Source organism: Arachis ipaensis, chromosome B05 (assembly GCF_000816755.2).
Source record: "Arachis ipaensis cultivar K30076 chromosome B05, Araip1.1, whole genome shotgun sequence".
NCBI lineage: Eukaryota > Viridiplantae > Streptophyta > Magnoliopsida > Fabales > Fabaceae > Arachis > Arachis ipaensis.
In genome coordinates this window covers 5,026,807-5,051,233 of record NC_029789.2, presented here as the reverse complement: position 1 = coordinate 5,051,233, position 24,427 = coordinate 5,026,807, and the positions used below count along the sequence as shown (strand labels likewise).

The 24,427-nt window shown below is 34.4% G+C and overlaps 5 protein-coding genes and 1 non-coding gene across 11 annotated transcripts in view; 2 read left to right on the top strand and 4 right to left on the bottom strand.

Annotated features, from left to right (window-relative positions):
* On the top strand, positions 1,492 to 6,024 carry LOC107640013 (SNF2 domain-containing protein CLASSY 3-like). 2 transcript variants are annotated; one of them, XM_021122890.1, is made up of 4 exons: positions 1,492 to 3,034; positions 3,121 to 3,294; positions 3,742 to 5,589; positions 5,681 to 6,024. In XM_021122890.1, exons 1-3 carry the CDS (start codon positions 1,820 to 1,822, stop codon positions 5,554 to 5,556), a joined length of 3,204 nt encoding a protein of 1,067 aa, XP_020978549.1. In that variant the 5' UTR covers positions 1,492 to 1,819; the 3' UTR covers positions 5,557 to 5,589; positions 5,681 to 6,024. The 2 variants fall into 2 exon arrangements, with proteins under 2 accessions (XP_020978549.1, XP_020978548.1); XM_021122889.1 differs by having other exon boundaries at positions 3,118 to 3,294.
* TRNAE-CUC lies at positions 6,627 to 6,699 on the bottom strand. Its single transcript has one exon. It is a non-coding gene; the product is annotated as a tRNA-Glu (tRNA).
* On the top strand, positions 6,756 to 7,773 carry LOC107641645 (60S ribosomal protein L37a). Its single transcript, XM_016345128.2, has 5 exons — positions 6,756 to 6,870; positions 6,969 to 7,008; positions 7,167 to 7,255; positions 7,347 to 7,429; positions 7,521 to 7,773. Exons 1-5 carry the CDS (start codon positions 6,868 to 6,870, stop codon positions 7,582 to 7,584), a joined length of 279 nt encoding a protein of 92 aa, XP_016200614.1. The 5' UTR covers positions 6,756 to 6,867; the 3' UTR covers positions 7,585 to 7,773.
* Positions 8,792 to 11,652, bottom strand: LOC107642615 (casein kinase II subunit beta-1). Its single transcript, XM_016346024.2, has 5 exons — positions 11,088 to 11,652; positions 10,590 to 10,808; positions 10,347 to 10,456; positions 10,091 to 10,256; positions 8,792 to 9,332 (listed from the first exon to the last, which is right to left on the bottom strand). Exons 1-5 carry the CDS (start codon positions 11,338 to 11,340, stop codon positions 9,202 to 9,204), a joined length of 879 nt encoding a protein of 292 aa, XP_016201510.1. The 5' UTR covers positions 11,341 to 11,652; the 3' UTR covers positions 8,792 to 9,201.
* LOC107642614 (putative casein kinase II subunit beta-4) lies at positions 13,308 to 15,939 on the bottom strand. 5 transcript variants are annotated; one of them, XM_016346019.2, is made up of 4 exons: positions 15,163 to 15,939; positions 14,968 to 15,077; positions 14,612 to 14,774; positions 13,308 to 13,982 (listed from the first exon to the last, which is right to left on the bottom strand). In XM_016346019.2, exons 1-4 carry the CDS (start codon positions 15,560 to 15,562, stop codon positions 13,852 to 13,854), a joined length of 804 nt encoding a protein of 267 aa, XP_016201505.1. In that variant the 5' UTR covers positions 15,563 to 15,939; the 3' UTR covers positions 13,308 to 13,851. The 5 variants fall into 5 exon arrangements, with proteins under 5 accessions (XP_016201505.1, XP_016201504.1, XP_016201506.1 ...); XM_016346018.2 differs by having other exon boundaries at positions 14,609 to 14,774; positions 15,163 to 15,937; XM_016346020.2 differs by having other exon boundaries at positions 14,609 to 14,774; positions 14,968 to 15,062; positions 15,163 to 15,625.
* Positions 22,692 to 24,427, bottom strand: part of LOC107642612 (decapping nuclease DXO homolog, chloroplastic) — a gene marked incomplete in the record, with an annotated part of 5,337 nt that continues 3,601 nt past the window's right edge. Inside the window, 6 exon segments of the mRNA XM_016346017.2 lie at positions 22,692 to 23,254; positions 23,415 to 23,478; positions 23,776 to 23,860; positions 24,097 to 24,143; positions 24,248 to 24,301; positions 24,405 to 24,427. Of these exon segments, the coding sequence (XP_016201503.1) occupies positions 23,151 to 23,254; positions 23,415 to 23,478; positions 23,776 to 23,860; positions 24,097 to 24,143; positions 24,248 to 24,301; positions 24,405 to 24,427 (377 nt within the window).

Below are 24,427 nucleotides of genomic sequence, written 5' to 3'. Positions count from 1 at the left end.
AAAAGATAAAAGATAATTTTGTATATATTAAAATCAAATGCAATCAAGTTTGAAATTCAGTGTAGAATGATGCCCAATTTTTTTTGGGTCAAGTTAACAACGAGTTGTCGTATGGGAAATGAGAGAGGGAGGGAAACAGAAACGGAACGGCGACCAGAGTGGGTGGGACCCATTGGTGACACGAGTTTTTTTAATGTGATCCCGCTATTTTGTCGGGTTATCTGCTAAATTAATGATTATACAAAGAAAATCACTCTTTATCATGATCACTGATATGAATATGAAAGTTGGAACTTGGGACAGAGACAACATAAGATATGTCAACACGTAAATTTTAAAATTATAGCTTTTACGTCTCCATGCTCTTTGCTTTTTGGAAGTGATTTGTTGGTGTGGGCTTACCGTTGCTTCATTCTACGAGTAGCTTTTCATCTCCTTCTTCTACAGGTTAGTTTTTGTCTTGTGACTTGTCTTTTATGCTTTCCTACGAGAACTCTTTTATCTTTGCTTGACTTTTTTTTTTTTTTGTGAAAAGAAAAAATAATACTACTTCAAAAATAACTTTTACTTAGACTACATCTCTATTTTACTTACTTATTAATAGGAATTTTTTTTATTTTAACTTATTTGACTATTATCACTATAATTCGGTATATTTTTGTCCTATCTTAATTATGTCAAAGTAGAATATTGATTCATTATTAAAACATTTTTATAAAATTACTTATGTTAAAATTGACATCGAATCATTATTTTTTTTTGCTGTTATTGAATTAGTGTTTATGTTTAATAAATCTATAAAGAGTAATTCGAAAAAAGAAAATTTTTAATAATAAGTAATTGTAGCTATTTTTAGAATATGTGTTAAATACGTTTAAATGATGTTAATTTTTTCCCTAGTTATTGCAAAAAATAGAATTAATAACAGAATTTTATTTTAGTATGTACAAATAATTCACTAAAAAATTTAAGAGTACATCTATACTCTGTATAAAAATCTAAATATATTTTTGTCTATTTTTTATATAAAGATAATATGATAATATAGAGTATCAATATTATCTTTATTTTTATATAGTATTTGGATATGGCCACGGAGTTTACGATATTACATATAAACGTATTTATTTTTCACTTGTTTCACAAAGTACATTATATGAATGTTTTATACTAAAATATTTTTGAAGTATACATTGGTTTAAAAATTTTAATCATGTTACGTATATATTAAAATCAGTCACTAATATAAAATATATGTTAAAATATAAATACATATTAAAAATAAATTAAATTACACACATATTTATACATAAATATATTAATAATTAATTTTAATGAATAATTTTAGTATATAAATAATATTTTTGATATAAATTATATATTTTGTATGCACACAATTTTTGTAAATATAAATATAAGACAAAAAAAAATATTTGTTAATGACTGAGCATTACTCTACAAATTAAAGGATAAAGGAAAATTGAATGGTGTGTTGTTGGTGCTTGACTGCTTGTTGGTGAAGTTGTAGAAGAGCAGAGCAGTGGCGCTTTTCGTTGATTGGTCTTCCTATTTCACCATTCACCATTCACTCTCTCAATCCTGTTACCGTTACTGTTACTCACACTACTCACTACTCTCTTCTCGCTCCTCCCTAATATACACTTTCTGTTTTTCCTCTTTTTTTTAAGAAACGCCACTGGTTATCGGGAAGAAATAAAGCAATCTTTTCAGGTTGATCTTCCCATAAAGGGGCAAAATTCTCGTACTCGCTTCCTGCCATACTCTCAAAAAAGGACATTTCTTTTTCTCTTTTGCAACCATGCATTCCAACACTGTTCCTGTTGCCTCCAGAACTCGTTCCAGAACCCCCGCCACAACCACCATGAGCCTTAGTAGCTCCGACGATGACGAAGTCGTCGTTAAAGGGGAAACTCCCCCGAAACCTCAACCTGAACGCGGCAGCACAGAAGAAGAAGAAGAAGGCAGCGGTAACAGAGACAGCGAGAATGTGAAGGAGGGCGAGAACAGAGAAGATATAACGAGGAAAAGAAGAAAATTTGGGGTTGACATTTTGATTGACCAGAGTCTCAGCCCCGATGGTAAGAGTGTTGCACACAGGACTCGTTCCCATTTCCCGAAGAGCAAGAAGAACCTCCTTTTTGGGACTTTTAGTCAACCAATTTGCCTTGCTGATGATGATGAAGAACAAGAACAAGAACAAGAACAAGAAAAGGAAGAAGGGCAACAACCTGGGAAGCAAGGTGAAGATGATGAAGAAGAACATGTGGAGGAGGAGGAGGAGGACGAGGAGGAGGAGGAGGGGGAGGAGGACGAAGACGACGACGACGAGTCTCTTTATGAATCAGAAGAAACTGATTTGGAGGAGGAGGATGATGATGATGACGACGACTACAGCGTAGAGAGGGATGCATGTATGAACAATGTGGCCAATTTTGAAGGGAAGAAGCAAAAGCGGAAGCGTGTTGATGTGGCTAGCATGTTAAGGGATATGATGTTTGGCAAGGGAGAGGTGCCTCTGCTGGAGTCTGTGGAAGAAGAATCAGGTGCAACTGTGGTGACCATGGACGTGCCAACAAGGTCCCCTTTCAACAGTGAGAAGCACGCGCCACCGGAGAAATCGACTGACCAGGAGGAAGTGTTGGATGCTATTTGGGCTGAGATGGAGCGTGGCTTCAGCTCTGATCCTGTTGAAGAGGGACATGGTTCTAATGAATTCAAATGCAGAGGTTCCAAGAGGGAAAAGGGATCTGCTTTTGAATTCACAAGGAAGATAGAAGATCAAGATCTTGGTGGGGAGTTTCAGGATTGTGTTGCCCAAGAGAAGGGTAAATTGTCTAGCAAGTCAAGCATTGAGGAGGGAAATTCATGTGTGGATTTTCCTTTCAAGTTTACTTTTTTAACTAAGGAACTGCCAGCTGAGAAATCCCAAGATGAGAAAGAAATAGATAGGATCTGGTCTGAGATGGAGCTTGGTCTTCATGTTATCCAACAAGACTCTGCTTCTGCTCCTCAGGTTGGTTGTTTCCCTCCACTATTACAACAGTCACATTCTATGCTATATGATTTTAGTGAAGGTAAATTATGTTTTCTCATCAGCAGGGTGAAAATAATGCTGATCGTGATCAATTTCCGGTGGAAGGTGATGCTAACACACCCCCTTTTTTTCGCTGTCGAAAAGGGGAACACAATCTTGTTCTTGATGAGGAAATTGGGCTTATCTGTAAATATTGCTTGCATGTGGCACAGGAGATCAAGAATTGGGTTCCTCCTTTTGTAAGTCATTTGCCTTTGATCTAATATACACATTAGAATAGAGCCTGCTTGTGGATTGTTTGCAACTGATTTCTATGCTTGTGATTAATGAGTTAAAGCTTACCATTTCTCAGATAAATTTGAGCATTTATATTGCTTGTTTCACAATATATTAAATTATTTTTGGCTACATCCTATCTAGTAAGTTTCTTCTTTAGCTCTAGGGATTACATACATCTTGCATGTTATATTCTTTACATGGTATATCACTTAAATAGAGTATGTGGTTATTGATTGTATTGCCATGCAAATGGCTTTGGATATTAAGGTGGCTCTAAAGTTATGCAGTTAACTGATGATCTATCCATGTATGAGTGAGTGAGTATATAGAAATTATGTCATTCTACTCTTTACGTGCCATTTTCAACTAATTATTTGTGCGTTGATACGATACCTTGGCGTATGCAGGTTGAAAGTCCATGGGAAAAATCTGACAGGAGAGATTATTATTATTATGGGGATGATGTTGACCGGTCTGTCTTTGATGAGCTTCATGATCGAACTTCTTTGAGTGATGATTATAACCTTGGTAATCACAAGGGGACAGTGTGGGATATGATTCCTGGAGTGAAGAAGACTATGTATCCTCATCAATGCGAAGCTTTTGAATTTCTCTGGAGTCATTTAGCTGGTGGAATTTTTCTTGATCAGCTTAAAGGAGAAAACACTGGAAATGGATGCGTTGTATCTCATGCTCCTGGCACGGGGAAAACCCGTCTTGCTATTGTATTTATCCAGAGTTACATGAAGTTATATCCAGCATGCTCACCAATGATCATTGCTCCTAAAAGCATGCTCCTTACATGGGAAGAGGAGTTCAAAATATGGAAGGTTGACATTCCCTTTCACAATGTGAACAATTCTGAATACTCTGGCAACGAGAATGAAACAGCTCTTAATCTTATCAATAAATTTGGTCGAAATGCTTCGACTCAGGCAGCAAAGCGGAATTGTCGTACAGCTAAGTTTTATTCCTGGAAGCTTGGCAAAAGCATCTTGGGAATTAGCTACAAATTGTTCGAGCTACTTACCCGGGAGGGCTCCCGGGACAAGGTCATGAGGAAGTTCCTTCTTGAACAGCCTAGTTTGCTAGTTCTTGACGAAGGGCACACTCCCCGCAATAAGACATCTGCTGTATGGAAATCCGTCTCTGAAATTGAAACAAAGAGACGCATCATCCTTTCCGGAACTCCCTTTCAAAATAACTTTAGGGAGCTATACACCACACTGTGCTTGGCAAGGCCTAAATTTGCTGATTTGAATCCAAGAGATGAACATAGAGGGAGATGGCGATATCTTGTCAGTTCATATGGAAAGGTTACTGATACCAGTAGAAAATTAAAGATATTGAAAGAGATCCGAGAAATGATTCAACCTTTTGTTCATGTATACAAGGGAACCATACTGCAAGACAGTCTCCCAGGGTTGAGGCAGTTGGTAGTCATATTGAAGCCAACCCAGTTGCAGGAGAAATTGCTTCAAGATCTTAAGAAGAGATTTGATAATGTGCTTAAATTAGAATACGAAGAGTCTGTAGCAGCATTTCATCCTTCTCTTTGCGAGCTAGCTGAAGACAAGGAGAAGATACAAAAGTGTAGATTGAACCCCAACGAAAGTGCCAAAACAAAGTTCTTAATGGAACTTATCAGGATCAGTGGAATTTTCAATGAAAAAGTTTTGGTTTTTAGTCAATTCATTGAACCTTTGAAGCTTCTACTGAGCCAGCTGAAGCAGCATTTTAGTTGGACTGAAGGAAGAGAGGTGTTACAAATGCATGGAAAACAAGAAGCAAAGCTTCGTCAGGCTTCAATCCACACTTTCAATGATCCGAACAGCAAAGTAAAGGTAATGCTAGCATCAACCAAGGCTTGTTACGAAGGTATCAGTTTGGTAGGTGCCTCCAGGGTTGTTTTGCTTGATGTTGTGTGGAATCCCTCGGTTGAGAAGCAAGCAATAAGCCGTGCTTATAGGCTCGGCCAAAAGAAGCTTGTGTTTACTTACCATTTGATCACCAAGGGGACAACGGACGAGAAAAAATGTGGTCGACAAGCTGTGAAGGATCAGTTGTCAGAGTTGGTGTTCTTTCATACCGAAGGTGGGGCTCAAAATCGTCAACTCTTTTCATCCGCTTTGGAAGATGAAATTCTGGAGCAGATCATTGAGCAAGAAAAGTTCAGACACATAATTGAAAAAGTAGCTATTAAGAAACCAAATCTACTTTGAGACATGGTTTCTATCCCTCTCTTGTTTGCCTATATCTTGGATACCAGCAAAACAACTTATGGCTATTTTTTCAGTACATAGTTTCTTAAGGCTTTTAGTGATATAGCAAATGTGGACTGGTTAGATCTTGCTTGATACACAGCTTCACATGGCTGTTCTTGAGTACATAGCTTCTTATGGCTGATCTTCTGGGTACATAGACTCCTGTGGCCGTATTTTGGGTACATAGTTTCTCATGGCTGCTTATATAGCTTCTTATGGCTTTTGGTATAGCTAATGTACTTTCTTATGCTCTCTGCTTATATAGCTTCTTGTGTCTTATGGTGTCAACTGTTTAGTGATAACTTTTTTTTTTTCCTTTCAAGGATAAGATGTATTTTATAAATGAAATGAACAGTACAAAGTGGACCATAGAGGGTCATCAGCAAAGTGAAACAGGATACCCAATCAAGAATTAGATTTACCATCTTTCACAGACCATTTTATAGCCCCTTTTCAGTCACCTTTCTTCCAGAATTATTCTCCATTCCCATAAAAGGAGGGTTCATAATATACTTGTTTTTGAAGACTCTCTGGAACAAGCACTGTTCTAGCGACAGATTTAATTAGCAATTTTCTTCTGCACTTGCAGATAGCATACTTTCTTACCATTATGAAAAGCCTGCTTCATACTTTATTAATAACCATGCAAAAAGTCTGGGATTTAGACCACTGGATTGTCTATGAAAAGCGAAGGAATTTGTCTTTAATTCCAGATTAGGAATGCCTAGAAATCTACCATAGTCTACTCTCTAGATTCACCTTCTGACCACTTAGATACTCATAAATTCCAGAAATTTCCAGCGAGATATGACAATCCTGCTCAGAAACATTTAGGATACGCTAAACCTATTTAACAAAATTATTTAATAATAAGAAATACTAGGAAATTAATATTTTTTTTCCTTTTGCATTTAACATTAATATAACAGAAGGGTTAAAATTTAATAATAAGAAATACTAGGAAATTAATATTTTTTTTCCTTTTGCATTTAACATTAATATAACAGAAGGGTTAAAATGCAAAAAGTTTCCGTTGCCGGGACTTGAACCCGGGTCTCTCGGGTGAGAGCCGAGTATCCTAACCACCTAGACTACAACGGAATTGCAAACATTTGTCTACCATGAATTATTCATTATTAAAAGAAAAATCCATGGCATGAGAGAGGAATTTTTAGGGTTTCCGTAACGGTGCGCAAGTTATGTACTCCACTTTCGTTTGGGTGCGGCTCTCTCACTTTTGTTTCACACAGCGCCTTCGATCCAGAAAACATGGTATTCTCTCTCTTCTCCCTTTCCCGAATCCAATGCCTCGTCGCTTTTCTTTTCGATCATGAAGCTTACTAACTTACATAATCATCCCCTAATTGCAGACTAAGAGAACGAAGAAGGCAGGCATCGTCGGAAAATATGGTACGTTCCGTAATGACGCTTTCACTTGAAAACCTAAAATGCGCTCTCTTAGTATACGCATAATTGATGGTAGGTTTAAAATGAATAGTCAATAAGTATATATGCATTATTTCTTTTGAGTTCGCAATTTTGAATTTATTGGATTTTTAATGTGACAGGTACCAGATATGGTGCTAGTCTGCGGAAGCAGATTAAGAAGATGGAGGTTAGTCAGCACAGCAAGTTCTTCTGTGAATTTTGTGGCAAGGTATGTAAGAGCGAAACCCAGCCAAAGGAGTCTTTAGAATATTAAGTGATTTATGTTTTGATAATTTCTTTAACTGTGTTGGCGGTTGCAGTATGCTGTGAAGAGGAAGGCTGTAGGAATATGGGGATGCAAGGATTGTGGAAAAGTGAAAGCAGGCGGTGCCTACACATTGAAGTAATGTTCCATTCTTCCTTCTTTCTTTCTACTCAAATTGATATCTTTTTGTTCTCAAACATGCTCACTTTGTTTTGCTCTATTCTGGCAGCACCGCTAGTGCCGTCACTGTGCGGAGTACTATCCGGAGGTTGAGGGAACAAACTGAGAGTTAAGCATTTTGGTTTGTGCAAGCTTTTGGGCAATAGCTTTACGAAATTATTAGTTTATGTTTAGAGAACCGGATTGTTTGAACTGAATCATGTTATATCTGATTGAGATTTCACTCTGTCCAATTGCACGGAACTGTTTCTTGTTATTGAAACAGCATTGCTACATAGTTTTATTTCTTTTTGTGGTTCTTTCGTCGTTGCATGTCAATCCAATTCAATTTGCTTCGTATTGATTAAGGTAATTGCTATGATGACTAAAAGTATTTGACTAACTTATGGGTAGCAAGAGCTAGACTTTCCTTTCATTGGTTTAAATATTAGCACTTTACAATAGTATCATGTTCACTAGTCAGTAGCACTTTATAATATGACCAATTTTTTATAATATAAAATATAAATTTAATTTTGATACATTAACATATTATTTGGTTCAAAGGAATATGATAAAAAAGAATAAATAAAAAAATAGATGAAAAATCAAAATTTTCATTATTTGAATGACTATAAAAAATTAAAAAGAAAAGAATAAATTAGTGTGGGATTCATCCAAATTTTTCTCTTCCATCATGAGATAAAAACTCATGAGAAAGAACAAATAATGGTATAATTACAAATNGTAATAAATCCCAAAATCACATTCGATTTTTTTAGAAGACCATTTTATTCTTTTAGATATTCGTTATTAGATGACCATATAAAATTATTTTATATTGACATACATATAAAATTATTTTATATTGACATACATTTGTTCTGGGGTAGTAGTACTATGTCTACTATGTCACTCTTTGATTTGATTGGATGTAAAAGGTTAAGATCTGCAGATTTTGTAAAGAAAAAATAAGGGAAAATAAAAAGTGAAAAGAAAAAACATAATTTTATAATTTTTTTTACAAAATTTTTAAAACAAAATACTAAAAATAAAAATACAGACTAAACAAACTCTAGTATTCGCTCATATAAAAAAGATTCGGCATACATATATAATGCGATTCAAAAGTGGTTCCAACTTCCAAATGTCAAACGAGAATAAAAAATAGTCAAAATTTCAGAGATCACATACAGACTAATGGACAAGGGGAAACATCTTATTCAAATTTCATACGATCATTAGTGATGTTTGACTGATAGAAAGGCCATAACATCGTAGAAATTGAATTATAAAATGTAAAAACAGATTAAAATGTGATTCAAATTGACGAAGGATAAATCAACAAACTCGAACGATGCGTAAATTGAAGGGAGTAAATGGAATAAAACAATATAAAATAGCAGGGGATCAGTAATCTGAGATGATGATAAACAACATGAAGTGGGACTAATCGCAAGAATACAACTTTGATAAGCAATTAACAGAACACTTAAGCACCTAACCACTTGCTCATTGAACTTGAAGCTCACAGAACTGAACTCCAAGCTGAAAGTGAAACTAAGCATTTTGCATGACAGGTCTGCAATTTTCTTTACAATACGCTCCTAAAACAGATAAAATAAGCGGGTCTAGATTGTACTCATTTTGGAAAAAGCATACTATTAGCTGCGTGTTGCAAGGGGACTGAAAGAATTATAAATAAGACTTGGGCAGGCTCTTACTTTCGTTGGAAGGTTCAAATTTAAGCTTCATGGCTTGTGAAGCTTGAAGCCAAAGACTCTTGGAACATAGCTCTGTGATGGTTTCTGTGGCTTCAGTTGTCCATAAGTCATCAGGAAGAGGTGAGGAAATGTAGTTCCAAAATAAGCTCCATCAATGTCTAGAACAAACTTAAGGAAAATGTGGAATATAAAGGATACGGGAGAATGCAGTGTGCCAATAAAAATTCAAGCCGAAATAATTATACTGCAAGACAATTCATACATCCCAAGATTCATACTCATCAGCATTTAATAAAAAGATGGCTACATAAAATGGAAGCAAAGCAAATATAGAAGGCAATTGAATTTGTACAACCAACAAACAGCTGAAAGTAAAATTGCAGCTCAAAATTTTACTTGACAAGAACCCAAATTAGTTTTTGGATAAGACACAGACACTTCTCCAGATATCAGATATCACTTGTCAAAATATCTCGATTATATGAATCCAGACAAGGCAAATTAAGTCATTCACTATCTAAATATTACTGCCATGCTCCATTACGGACCAGGTAGTTAGTGCACATTAGCAATGCATCCAAGTAAAAGATTTCTTTTCAGAAACCTTGACAAGGGATGGAACCTTCTTATAGCTGTAAAAACTGCTTAAAATGCATTTGATCCACAATCACAAGTAAATTTGGTTTTTCAAGATTGCAGAAAACATTAACAGATAATGCATACAATGTAAGAGGAGAATTACCAAAAATCAAAAGTTACCCTAATAACTAATTTACTTGACATATGGGGAAAAAATGAATCTCAAAACAAGCAAGCAGTGATATATGCGTGATATTAAAATAAAATTTCTGAGAGAAATGCTTTTGCAATCCACAAAATGGCACAAAAATCAACAATATATAATTAAAAAGGATACTGCCTTGATACTTGGACCGCGGATAATAAATGTCTTCACACCTTGGGCAGTATATTTTCACGGTACTGGACCTTGGAACATCTGACTGACCAACCGGAAGGCAGGGCTGCCCAGAGCAGTACACTCTTGGACATCTACCAAAATCATAGTTCTTGTACTTGTCCAGCTGGAAAAATCCCAAGTACATTAACAATGCCAATCTTCTGGAATCTAAAGCAATACAATGGTATTAACTAGGTTGCCAGAAAAATCTTACCATGGAGGCCAATCCTTTGCCTGTCAAGATATACCTGGCATGAATCAGACCATATAGCATCTCTGCTGCTGATTCAATTAACTCATTTTGTTCCTCTGTAAACATGTCACCTGCACACACAACCGATTGAATTCAGACTCTTAACATACATAACAATCAATTAAGTATTACACACCGCAGAAATGGAGAAACACTGGAAATAATCACGAGTCGCAATGTCGAATAAACATAACATAAGCTTACCATGAGAGGATTCAACATCCAAAATCAAATCAAGAGCGTAATCATAGTAAGGCACTTGACTGCTCAATCCACAAAGGTTGAAGTCATCCTGGATGTAATCATCATCCACCTCGCAGAAGAACTCGTTCCCTCTCAAATTGCAGAACCACGAGATCCACGACGTGTCATCTCCATCAGAACCACTAACATCAGACTCCTCGCTGTCAGTCTCAGATTCCTCTGCAACCAATGCACATAACCAAAAAAGCAAAGTTACATCCCTAACCGCAAAAGACCTAAACCTTTACACTCCTTCACGTTTCAAAAACACGAAAAATACACATATCCTTCCTAGCTTTGTATTTAACATCGAATAACTCCGGACTGAAGCTATTACTACTACATAAGATGAGCTTCCCACAATTTCACATAATATTGGCAGAATAATTATAATAAAATCCGTAAAGCAAATTAATAGAAGAAATATTCGAAGAGATTAGAGAAAAAGAGGAAAAGTACCATCGGAAGCGTTAGAGTTCTTGGAGATAGTGGCGGAGGCGGTGGAGCGAGAGTCCCTGAGGGCGTGATCGCGTGCGGAGGAGGACTTGCCGGATAAGAGAGAGGAGGGCCTGTCCTTGCCGTTGATTGGCCTCGACGTCGACGTTGACGGCGACGATCGCTCCAGCTGCTTGTCGAGGACGTCGTTGATTCGCTTCCGATCAACCTCCGATTTGGTATTGGTACCTCGCTCTCGCTCTCTCTCTCTGTACATAACTATCTCTTTCTCTCTCTCTCTCTTCCTCCGATTTGGTTCGATCCGGTTTCTCTCTCACTGAATCATGCCGAAGCGGTTACCGGTTCTGTTTTCCCTCCGAGCTAGCTAGGGTTTTCAGCTTCACTTTGCTGTTGTTCGGGGACGGTGATGATAACACAATCGCGATTAACAAGCACCATCACCATGCTGTTCCTATAGCTATTGCTATTGCTACCACCATTTCTTTTCTTTTTCTCATTTTTTTAATTTTATTTTTAATTATTAATATTATCTCTCGTTCTCTCTCCTTATTTCTCTCACTCCTATTTTTTCCGCATTTGGTCCTTTTATTACGGGGAAGTTTTTTGGTTTTTTAATGGCACTCTTTTTCTTGTCGCATTATCGATTCCATTTTGTTATCGCTTATCGAATTGTTTTCATAATTACAATTTCAGTGATACATAGTAAATTAAGATAATTTTTTTTAATTATTGTTAACTTTGTTTCTGATTTCTTTTACTCATGCTTTGCAATACGTATTTCTTAGTAAAAAATAAAAATACATGGCCAAAATTGTCATTAACCCCCTCACTGAAATTTTAAAAGTAATTAGAAACTGTATAATCAAACAAATTAATTTTGTATTTACAAAAAATAAATAAATTACTGATTTTATCCATAAAATTTTAAAATACTAAAAAAATTATCTATAAATAAAATTAACGTATGAATATCTTTGTTGAAAACATTTTTTTGCAAGTGTGAAACTAATTCTATTCATTTATTAATCAATATTCCATATTTTTATAAATAAAAATCATTTATTCACATTTGTAATTTCTAATTCAAATAGGGTCAATATATGTCCCATTTTTGTTTCTCAATTATAAATGCATGCGTCTATGATCTTTGGACAAAAATACTTGCAAATCAGTCTTCAAAGTAACCTCACATTGACGATAAGAATCTTCTAGAACACAAGGTGATTCAATTGTGCCAAGTGCCATGTACCCCAATATCTCCAGCTTAGCAAGGACGAAAATCCAACTTTGCAAAGTACCTAATTAGCTATTTGATTGTCTTCTTTTTGTTGTATAATTATTGTCATAGGCGGTATAAAACTCAAAACTCGAAAGTAGCTAAGCCTCCAGTCTGTAATAGCACTGCAGTAGGTGGCCTTTACTTAGTTCTTATCCAACATTTGCTCCTCCTTGCTGTCCCTATCGGTTTCATCTATCTTCCATGTCTCTCAAATGCCCTAATATAGGACACAGCATATCCATCTTTCAGTTCTCCATGTCCTTATTACCTTGTTCTTTTCTCAACTTAACACATAAACCAAACTATGCAATATGGAACAACAAAGTACATCTCTTAACACTGATATAACGATTCAGCTTGCACTACACACACACAACCCTTAACCTCTAAGAAATTTTCAGGAAGAGGTAATATATACAACACCACTTATGAAGCCAGCTGTAACCACCATTCACCATTCTCAGTTCATCTCCAATTTCTTTAGAGAAGTTTAGATATTCAATATTTCATAATATTTTGGACACCTTTGCATTTATACTCTTTTTTCTCGTATAAAACCATTAAAGATTAAATAGCAAATACAGAATTAAATGATTTGTATCTAAATATATAACTGAATTGTAACCAAATATATAAATAAATCTCTTAACCAATTTGATGCTAAAACAACATTTTATTTGAATGAATATAGACAAATAACAAGTTCTTGACCAATTTGTATTTAGAGAAAAATAAGTCTCCATTCATTTTATGTTGGCACTTGACATCTAACTCAGTATGTTAACATAACATATCAGCAACTTCTGTTATCAGATGATGGTAGTACTAACAGAAAGATCGCGTTGTCTGACAGATCAAGGACAGAAATTGAAGTGGATTGTTTATTTTATCAGAAGTCACGTTATTCGGAGAAAAAAGCAGGAACTGGATCGGTAATTTACTCACAATATAATTATACTCTCTCTTATCATATTAACTGTTCTTGTCCAAATCTGTGGCAGTAACATTCTTCGCGTCTTATCTCAAACTCCCTCGCCCATGGCTACAACACATGCCTTCGTCTAGTCACCAGAAAAGGAAACCCATCCTTCTTGTACAGTCAATAAAGAAAAACCCATATTCAATTCTTAATAATGAACTACAAGGAATTCCACCACTTCCATTCTAGTGTGTACATAGTCCATAAAGGAATTATAATAAACAAAAGTAATGCCATTATAATTGCATTTTTGTACCTAACCAAATAACCTATTAAAATGTCTGCAAAAGCTCGCTGATTTCAAAGCTGACAGCAAAATTAAACACTAATTGCCTCGCGAATCATGCCTGCATATACTTTACAACATGTTCCTAAATAAATAAAACAGTGTGATGTAGATTGTATTAATTTGGAAATCTAGGAGTACAACAGCGGCAGCAAAACAAGGCATGTGACGACTCGTACTTTTGTTTGCAAGCTTTGAAATTCCATCCATCTTCAATTCTTCATCATGGCTTGTGAACTTTAAAACCAAAAACTCTTGGAACATAGCTCTGTGATGGCTTTTGTGGCTTCAGATGACCATAAGTCATCAGGAAGAGGTTAGGAAATGTAGTTCCAAAATAAGCTCCGTCGATATCTAGAGATGCAGTTAAGGAACTTTGGGTACAGGTTATAGTGTTTCATCGTATAATTGAACCAAAAAATATGTGCAAAATAATGAAATATGAAATAACATGCAATCATTCCAAAGTTAAAAAAGAAATATCCATGGATTAAAACCCCGTCCCCTGTATGATCCAGTGGTATGTTATACCAAATATCTTTGTATATAGGAAGCATAATATCAAACAGCACATTGAGATATTGGTGCATTGCATTGGTGCTAATTTCATGCCAGAAAATGAGATCATGAACTTGAAACCCTATGAGGTGTTAGACGTTTGGAATTCACACTTTAATACATTCATTGATAGACATAAGTGTTTCTAAAATTCCTTATAATTGTTCACACCAAGTACGGAAAGGTTTTGCTGCTTTTATTGTCATCTAACTTCATTCATGCATTGGTTATCATCTCTTTATGCCTTCTTTCTTGTTGGTTAATAAAGAAGAACATAAAGTAAATTTAAAAACAGATGTGGAATTGGAAATTCCTAAAAGCCAAAATATGAATCAACAGACACATGCGTGGGAGATAAAAAAACAGAGCTTGGCAACTAGGAGCTCAACACCAACACAAGACTTGAAACTACAAAAGGATACTACCTTGATACTTGGATCGCGGGTAGTAAATGTCTTCACACCTGGGGCAATATATCTTTACAGTGCTCGACCTAGGGATGTCGGACTGACCCACCGGAAGGCACGGTTGCCCTGAGCAGTAAACTCTCGGACACCTACCAAAGTCATAATTCTTGTACTTGTCCAGCTGCACATGACATAACAGAACATAATCCAATGAACTTAATCAATTACCATTACCAACTTCAATTCCAGCTAAGAGTAAACTACCATTTCTAACCACAAAAAGATTTAAACTATCTTGGATAGTCAATGCATCTTTCACAGTTAAAACAGTTGGATATCTCAAGATAAATTAGAACAAGAAATAAGAATCATACCATGGCAGCCATTCCTCTGCCTGTTAAAATGTAGCGGGCATGAATGAGACCATAAAGCATCTCCGCGGCGGATTCAATCAACTCATTTTGTTCTTCTGTAAAGATGTCTCCTACACATTTAAGTATGAATCAAACAAACCAAATGCAAAATATGATCCAACATCAGAAGAGAAGGCGTGAGTTACAGTTAGTTACCGTGGGAGGAGTCAACGTCGAGAATCAAGTCAAGGGCATAATCGTAATAAGGAACTTGGCTGCTCAAACCACAAAGGTTAAAATCGTCCTGAATGTAATCATCATCGACCTCGCAAAAGAACTCGTTCCCTCTGAGGCTGCAGAACCACGCGATCCACGAGGTGTCTTCCCCGTCGTCGGAGGCACTAACGTCCGATCCCCCGGTGTCGGTTTCCGATTCCTCGAGTGTGGCGTCGGAGTTGTTGGCTTGGATTTGGGCCTGGATTTGGGCCTTGATGGGCCTAGTGGAGGCGGAGGTGGAAGTGGAGGGTGAGGATCGGTGCAAGTGCTTGTCGAGAACGTCGTTGATTCGCTTCCTGCGATCAACGCCCGCACCCTCCGCCACTCTGTTACCGTACATAATAATAACAACAACAAGAAGAATAATTATTATTATTATCACTATTGCTATTATTAATAGTGATAACCAATACCTCTTCCTTTAGTTTATTTTCTTTGTCTACCGAATCATGAAGCTCAATTTCAGTAAACTAGGGTTTGGGTAGGTAGAAGAAGAAGAAGTAGTAGCTAGCCAGAGAGTGGAGAGAGATAGAGAGAGCAATAGCAGAGAGAATAAACAGTGTGCGCCACAAAGACAAAGCGCACTCTTCTCTTCTCTTCTCTTCTGGCTACACAGAATAATCAGATATTTAATTTTGGAATGTGTTTACGTTTCATTTATTGGGGATGGATAAATCGGGGTTCTCACTTCTCACACTTTGCACTCCTTTAATTCTTCTATCTTCTCTTTTGTAAATTGGTAGCATGTGATTGGTGATTAGCGAATAATATTAAACTATGAAGTATGGACACTTCGCTGAGTTATCGTGTCCGCGTGTGGACATCCGAACACGACACTCACCGACATTCGTGTATCTGCTGTGTCTAACTGTGTCTTGATAAAAAATAAAAAAATTTTCTTCGACTACGTTTGGACACACCTAAATATCATTACGTGTTTGCGTGTCCAGTCTTATTCTTAACATATATTCTTAAAATAAATTTAGTTATAGTATATATTATTATTTATTAAAACAAAAAATATTTTAAATACTTGATATAATTAAAATAAGACATTAAAAATAATTAAAAATTTTAATTTATATTTTAATACCAATAAAATATCAAAATATCATTATAATTTATCTAAAAAATACTTTATATTTTATATATATGCATGTCCCTGTGTTATGTAAGATTTTAAAATTCGTCTGTCGGCGTGTCCCGTGTCCGTGTCAGTATCTGCGCATCATAGTTAAGTAATTCATTTTTTTAAAAATATTTTATTTATTTTAAATAAAAAATGTAAATGTTAATTAATTAAAAATTATTCAATATATTTTATTCTGATAAACATATTTGAGTGGGACTGTAGTCCACGTGTCTCGCATATCATGCCTCCAACAATTTTGAACGGCGAAGGATCTGATAATAACACCTTGCTAACAATTAAGGTCTTTGAAGTTTGAACTATGGATAATACCTGAACTTCAATAATTTGAACGAGACAAAAACCGGTTTGTTTTTAAAGAAGTATGTGTGATTGAATATTTAATAAATAATTTATGATATTGACACTGAAATAATTGATTGTTTACGTAAAAAACTAAAAATCTTAAACATGCCCAAAGTTGAAAAAAAATCCACCTTTAAAAAAATACATTTGCGTAAAATGAAGTTACGACCTACATTTCCTCTCTGATTTGTTGGCCTAATAATAATAAGGACCATCTATCTCTTGTTAGTGAAAGTATATATTGAGGCTAATTTTTGTAGTGCACATGAAATGAGTGATATATTTTAATATTATAATTTTTAGTATTTTTAAAATTGTAAAAAGTATAAAAATTACTCTGATTTTTTATTTCAAATTTTTTATCTTTTTAAGTAGAAATCGAAAGATTCGATTTGAGCAATTAAAGGGTCCGATTTTTGTACTTTTTAAAATTGGAGAATTTGATTTTTATATCTCTCAAAAATAGGATTCTATTTCTATATCCTACATTAAATAGGAGTTAAACCTCAGAGTGGTCCTTGAACTTACACTCGACTCTCAAAGTGGTCCTTAAACTTGCAATAGTCTCAATATTATTCCCGAATTTAACACATGTGGTTCATGGTCGTCCCTGAAGCATTCTGGGGAATATTCCATAACGGCGCGCTGACGTGTATGGAGAGGCGCCACGTTAGATATCTAACGTGGCTGTTATCATTTTTTTAACTCAATTTAGTCCCGGAATTATTTTATAACCCTAATTCCCAATTTATTATTAGAAACCACTCTGTTTCTTCTTTTTTGCTCTCCTTCGTCTTCTCTGCTATTGTTGAGTTGCCATTGTTGAATGTGATTTGAGTGGGTCATGATGGGTGGAGGCAGCAAATTGAGGTTATGATGAAGGCCCGAATTTTGGAGGTTATGATGCTCATAATGTATATCATGATGAGTTAGATGAGACAAATTCTTGGCATTTCGAAGAAATGAAGACACCCCTAACTTAGAGGATGACGACTCATTTCCTGTTTTCAGAGAAGAAACAAGGTTCGGAAAACTCCAATTAGATGTAGGGATGAAATTCAACACGAAGATGGATTTTAAGGAGGCTGTGAGGGAGTATTGCATCCAGGAAGGTAGAAGAGTTAGATTCAAGAAAAATGATAATTTATGATGCAGGGCTTTATGTAGGGGTGAGGAATGTCCATGGGTTATCTATATCTCTAAGGATAGTGAGATTGTTTGCTGGCAAGTTAAAACCTTCAATGATGATCATACTTGCCCAAAGGAGACAAAAAATAAATTAGCTAACAGAAGCACTCTGAAGCACTCTGAAACTTTAACTTTAACAGAAGAGCGCACTTTTGACAAGATGTATATTTGTCTGGATGGGTGCAAGAATGGGTTTAGGGCGGGATGCAGACCTCTAATAAGGCTTGATGGAGCATTCCAAAAAATCAGATTTGGTGGACAAATCTTGGCAGCCATTTACGTCATTGCATATGCCATTGTACCAGTGGAGAACACGAATAATTGGAGGTGGTTTTTTGAGCTGCTGCAAGAGGATCTAGGGAGCTACACCCAAAATGGGTGGTGTTTCATTTTGGACATGTAAAATGTAACGATGTCTTTGCTATTTACTGGTTATTGTATTTTAGTAAGGGTTGAACTCCTTAGGTTGATGTATTTTTTGTAGCCATGTTTTGCTTTCATGATTCTGTTTCTATATTTATTGGTTTGTTTCACACATTGTTATTGTTTGTATTGATAGAATGGGATAGGAGTAGAACTTAATAAATTATGGGGATGAATTTACTGTCACTTATACATGTGTAAGGATTAATCTAATGTCACTTATGTATGTGTAGGGACTATTTTGATGTCACTTATGTAAGGTGAGGGACCATTTTGGGTCCCGATATTGTAAGTTATCAATTTCAGTGGTTTCGTGCAAGGGCTAATCACAGCTATGCAGGAGGTCTTCCCTGATGTCCACCACAGATTTTGTGTATAGCACTTGCGGAGAAACTTCAATAAGAAGTGGAAAGACAATGAACTTAAAGGATTACTGTGGGAGTGTGTAAGATCTATTGCTCAAGAGGGATTCATTGAGGGGATGATGAAAATCTAGAGAGCTAAAAAGGAAGCATGAGAGTACCTTTCCAAATGACGAAGAGATGCATGGAGTCGGGCCTTCTTCCCCTCCCAACCAAAATGTGACAACATATGTAACAATGCTTGCAAAGTATTCAATGCCAGAATCAATGAAGTAAGGGTCAAACCAATTATCACACCACCAGGTACTTCAACTATTACTCCACCTATCATGACCCACTCAAATCACGTTCAACAATGGCAACTCAACAATGGCAGAGAAGACGAAGGAGAGCAGAGAAGAAGAAACATAGTGGTTTCTGATAATAAATTGGGGATTAGGGTTATAAAATAATTCAGGGACTAAATTGAGTTAAAAAATGATAACAGCCACGTCAGATATCCAACGTAGCGCCTCTCCATATACGTCAGCGCGCCATTAAGGAATATTCTCCGAAAAATGCTTCAGGGACGACCGTGAACTACATGTGTTAAATTCGGGGATAATATTGAGGCCATTGCAAGTTTAAGGACCACTTTGAGGGTCGAGTGCAAGTTCAGGGACCACTCTGAGGTTTAACTCATTAAATAGTGTCATATTTGAGATTAACACCTTAATAATCCATAATCTAAAAAAATACCATTCTCAACCCAATATAAAAAATAAAAAATGCATATCTTGAACCACCAAAAGAATTTATTATTTTTTAGTATTTTTAGTTATTAATCTAATATTTTTTTGTCTAGCAATCCAATAATATATTTTTAAGTTATAATTTATACTTTTAAATATTATTGACTAAAAATAATAAATTTTATTGGCTCTTAACATTTTTTTTTATTCAATGTAGCAATGCCAATCAATGTGGTAGGAGAGTCAAGTATGTCTAGCAGTGTAGGTAACGGACAAGATCTTATAGAAGGCGAAGAAGATGAGGTGATTATGAAATCTTGTAGTTAGATCTCTTGTTGTTGACCTTTGGGTGACATTTTTGTGGTAACTAATTGTGTATTTGGATTATAGTTTGTAAATGGAAGTTTGTATAAAAGTGATTTTGTAAACTTAGATTCTGATGAAAAATAAGTCTGTGTTAACGTGATTTATGTTTGTCTTTGTATCAAAATGGATTATAGTAAAATAAATATTATTTGGAATATACTACTCAAAATTACTTTTAGATGAAAAATTACTATAAGAGACATTAATATAAATAATTTTTTATATTATCCTACCATTTTACTTAAGATATTTAAATAAATCTTATTAATTTATTTTATAATAAAATTAATATTTATTTACTAATTTAAAGTAACATATAAAAAATTGATAAAATATATTTTAATACATAAAAATACTAAAGGGAGTACTATACGAGTACTATATATTTTATAATTTCAAACAAAAAGAAAATATTTTATATTATTTTAATACCGTTACTATTCTTTAATTTAGTATCATTTTAGACTATAAATTTTTATAATTATTATATAATAAAAACAAAAATAAAGTACAATAAAAAGTACAATAAAAACAAAAACAAAAAACAAAAAAATTCCGTACAAACATAGAATATAATAATTACAACTAACAACATATATCATATGAACAAAAAATTACAATAAGAAGTAAATAAAATTCATATGAATAAAACTAAATAAAAAATAAAAAATTTTATACACAACATAAATATAGTACAATAAACAAATCTAAAAGATTTTGATGAAAAAAAAATTGGAACCAAGAACATATATAAAGAATTATTGTGAAAATTATATGGTTACTTACATCATTTTTATAGAAAAAAAATGAAGGATAAGATTGGTAGAAGAGGAATAATTTTCTTACTTAATTTCTCAATTGTAATTAGCAACGTGAACGCAGAAACTAAAATTTTTAGCTTCGTGTAAACGTACATTTAGAGACAAATTGGATTGTGGTTAGTCAAATTGGAGTTTGAATAAAATTGATTTTATAAAATTAATTTTGGGTAGAAGTAAGTTTGTATCAACATGATTTATGTTTGTCAACTCTATACTAAAATTGATTTTGATAAAATAAATATTGTTTAGATAATATTAATTAAAATTCCTTTTAGATAGATAATTACTAAAAAAGACATGACATTAAATTATAATGTTATTTTTTTTATATATGTTTAATTTTTTTTATATGTTTTTAGCTCATGTAAAGAGAAATAATAAGAATTTTATAAATAATATAATAATATGTATAAAGGATAAAGTTGGTAAAAGAAAAATAAAGGTTAAATGTCAATGGCTAAAAGCCAGTAGTGCAACGCAGAAGCTAGAAATTCTTGCTTCTTGTAAACGTGGTTTTGTAACCAAAATCACTTCTGCGCGTTCATAGATAGAAAAATTAGCCAAACCAAAAATTGAAGCGTTCAAGAAGCTGTAACGTGCTTTTCCTCTTTCAACGTAGTTGCCAAACACACCCTTAAAAAATTGCCAAACATAAAATTGGGACGTTCAAAGCACTCAAACGAACTTCTCCTTTTTTTAACGTGAACTCCAAACACAACCTAACTCATCACACTAACACCAAAGATTGGTATAAGTTATCTATATTCTCAAACACAAATATGGAGATCTCATCTAATTAGTTAAATATGACACAATTCACATGCAAATCTCTGCAATATTTAATTTAAAGGTTAATGTTTGACTGTTTGAGCACTTGCGGAAAGCACATAGTAGTACAATAAAGTCAAAGAGTTCATAAGAATGAAAGAAACTGACTAGGGTGCATTTAATTTACCTTTTCATTCTCAGTGTTTTCTGTTTTTTAGATTTTACGAAGGAAAAAAAAAAAATAAAAAATAAAAATAAAAAATAAAATTTTATTATTTTTATTATTTTTACTTTTTTTTTAACAAAATCTTAAAAATAGAAAATACTAAAAATAAAAACAGAAAATAAAAACACAAACCAACACTATCTCCATCATGTTTGGAAGTTGGAACATGCGCTGGTAATGACCACGATAACCATTGATCAAAATACATCAGGTGGCATTGCCAAATGAAACATGCCATCATTGCATCCTACACCGCATTTACCAAGTGGAGTGGGTAAGATGAAAAGAAGAAACGAATTTGTAGTGTAGATTCCAAATTCCGAATAGTAACATAATAGGAAGAAAAACAAGCTCAGAGTTCCCAGCGTGATGATTCTAAGTAGAGGAAGGGGACACTGATTGCTGAGCACTATTCGCGTTTAGTATGGAGATTATCGAAAAAGTAAATAGAAAAAATATTAGAAATTTCTCTTTCTCTTACCTTACCGTGATCTACAAAAAAGTAGACTTTGGAGTTTTTTTTAACTAAAAGAAAGGAAAATAGAACTAAAAGAAAAAATCTTGAAATAAGATTCAAATAGAAAAATAATAAAAAATAAAAAGTACTAAATAAGCCAGTTTCCTAGACATAAAAATTAGAAGAATTTTGAAAACATTTTTTTTTTATTTTTTCAATTTCACAAAAATATTCTTTCAACGAATATATGCATGTTCAAAAACACTAATATACGAGTATGGGTATTGTTGCAATTTTTTATTTTGAGAAGTCATGAGGAATATGGAAGAGTTTGGACTTTGGAAGTTTGGAGATCCCTTGAGATTTTTATCTAAATATCAGGCTACAGATGATAAGATAGCTTATAAATTTCGGATAATAGTGTATACATTAAGGTTGGCAGCAACTAGGAAAGCCGTTAGACCGAATTTTAAACATCAATTCCATATTTCATAGGCTAAATAAAGAAAATATAAATGATGGATAACCAACATCTTTTTCTTTCATTTATCTTGTATTTAACTTAACCTAGATAACTCTCTTCCTACTTAACATACTAAACCCCTAGCATTCAATATCACTTGGACCATAAATGGAGCATAGAACTTTAATTTAAATTTTCTACAATGATACATCGACAAATTTGATTCTATTACCTCCTTCAAAACAACGTTTTCCCCATTCAAGTAGTGTTCTTAATATAAAGTGCATAAGAAAATGCTTTCCCAATATCCTAATTATTGTAAGTCAATTCTTTCTGTTTCCAACAAGTTAAAGGATTTTTAAAGTTTTCGAAAGAAAGAAAGTTATTGAAAATATGGAGTAACAAGTTGGAAATAATGAAATCTGAAACTATTTTTCCAGTGAGTCAAGGAGAGCATAATGTCTTTTCTCGAATTGCTATCTAAAGATGGAATGCAATTCTCAGCATTCACATAGTATACCCTAACCCAAAAGGTTCATGAACTGTGGGAAATCCCAAAGTTGAGGTTCCCCTTTTCTTCTGTATAATGAATTGTGTATATGATGATGACTGTAAGGTCTCAAATTGTTCACAACAAATCCAGATGACTAGTAATTGCATCTGGACAAGACTGAGCCTGCAAAAGCTCCAAACGGTTGAAGGGTGGAGCAAACTGCAATATATAATCTGCATCTGAAACAATGAAAATTAACACATTAGAAACTGGCATTGGAAGAACTTTGTCCTTTATAACTGCTTTATGAATTGAAAGAAAGTTGGTAGAAGATTTACAAACATCATTTCTTTTATGTTTGTGCAACACCCTAAACATGAAGGGTCTAATAATACTCACTTTCTTTGACGGTTCCATACAGCCAGCATAATACCTCGTCAGCGAAAGCCAAGCAGACTCCCCCCTGCCAAGCAAAAAAATAATAATAATAATGAGGGGAGGTGAAGTCCTATTCAACATTTTTTATAAGCTGATTATGATTTTTGCGCTCTCTTGAGATGATATTAAATCATTCTTAATTTTCTATGAAGAGTCGGTTGCATGTACAAAAACAAAGTTTGCTAAAATGTGCCTTGATGTCTGAGAAGAAAATCAACATCTGGAAAATGCTAGATTCCTAGATACAAATGTCATTGCCAGGAGTTTACTACAACTCAGAAATCCATATCCAACTATGCATCTAACGGCAGCTAAAATGTACCTGCCAGTAGTTCTTCATTTTTACTCTCTGTGTAATATCTTTGGTTCTAAGTCTTTCTGTCCGAACAAGACGACCAGAATCATCCCTGTATCACAGCTACATGTTAAATTAAGATGAAAGAAGGCATCGATCACTTCCAAGTTGAATTTTCGTTAGTCAAGCATGCAAAGAAACATAGCACAGTTCATGTTTACATTAGGTAACATCCATTTCATCAATTGTACTTAAAATGAGTTACTTTCCAGCACAACGTTTTAGTCTTAACTATTAAGACTTAAGAGAGATTAAGACTGTAATTATATGAATACAATAATTAATTACCTAAATCCTATGACAATATACGGAACACCTGCCAGGAATGATTGAATCTGCAAGCAACAAGACTTTCTTGAGTCCGTAGGACACATGAATTTCTTAAACATGGAGATCAACTGATGACCGCATAAAAATTCAGGACATATAGGAGACATACCCAAAATTTTAACAATTTCTCTCTCTCATATTTTTCCTCAGTATGATATTCCAACTGCATCAATAGAAATGATAGATTCACGTTGTTAAGCCAACACAAATAGTACTTAAAAAGGAGAAGAGAAGCTATGATTGAAGTTAAACACAAGGTAGCCAACCTCACGACTTGTTTTTAGCTCCA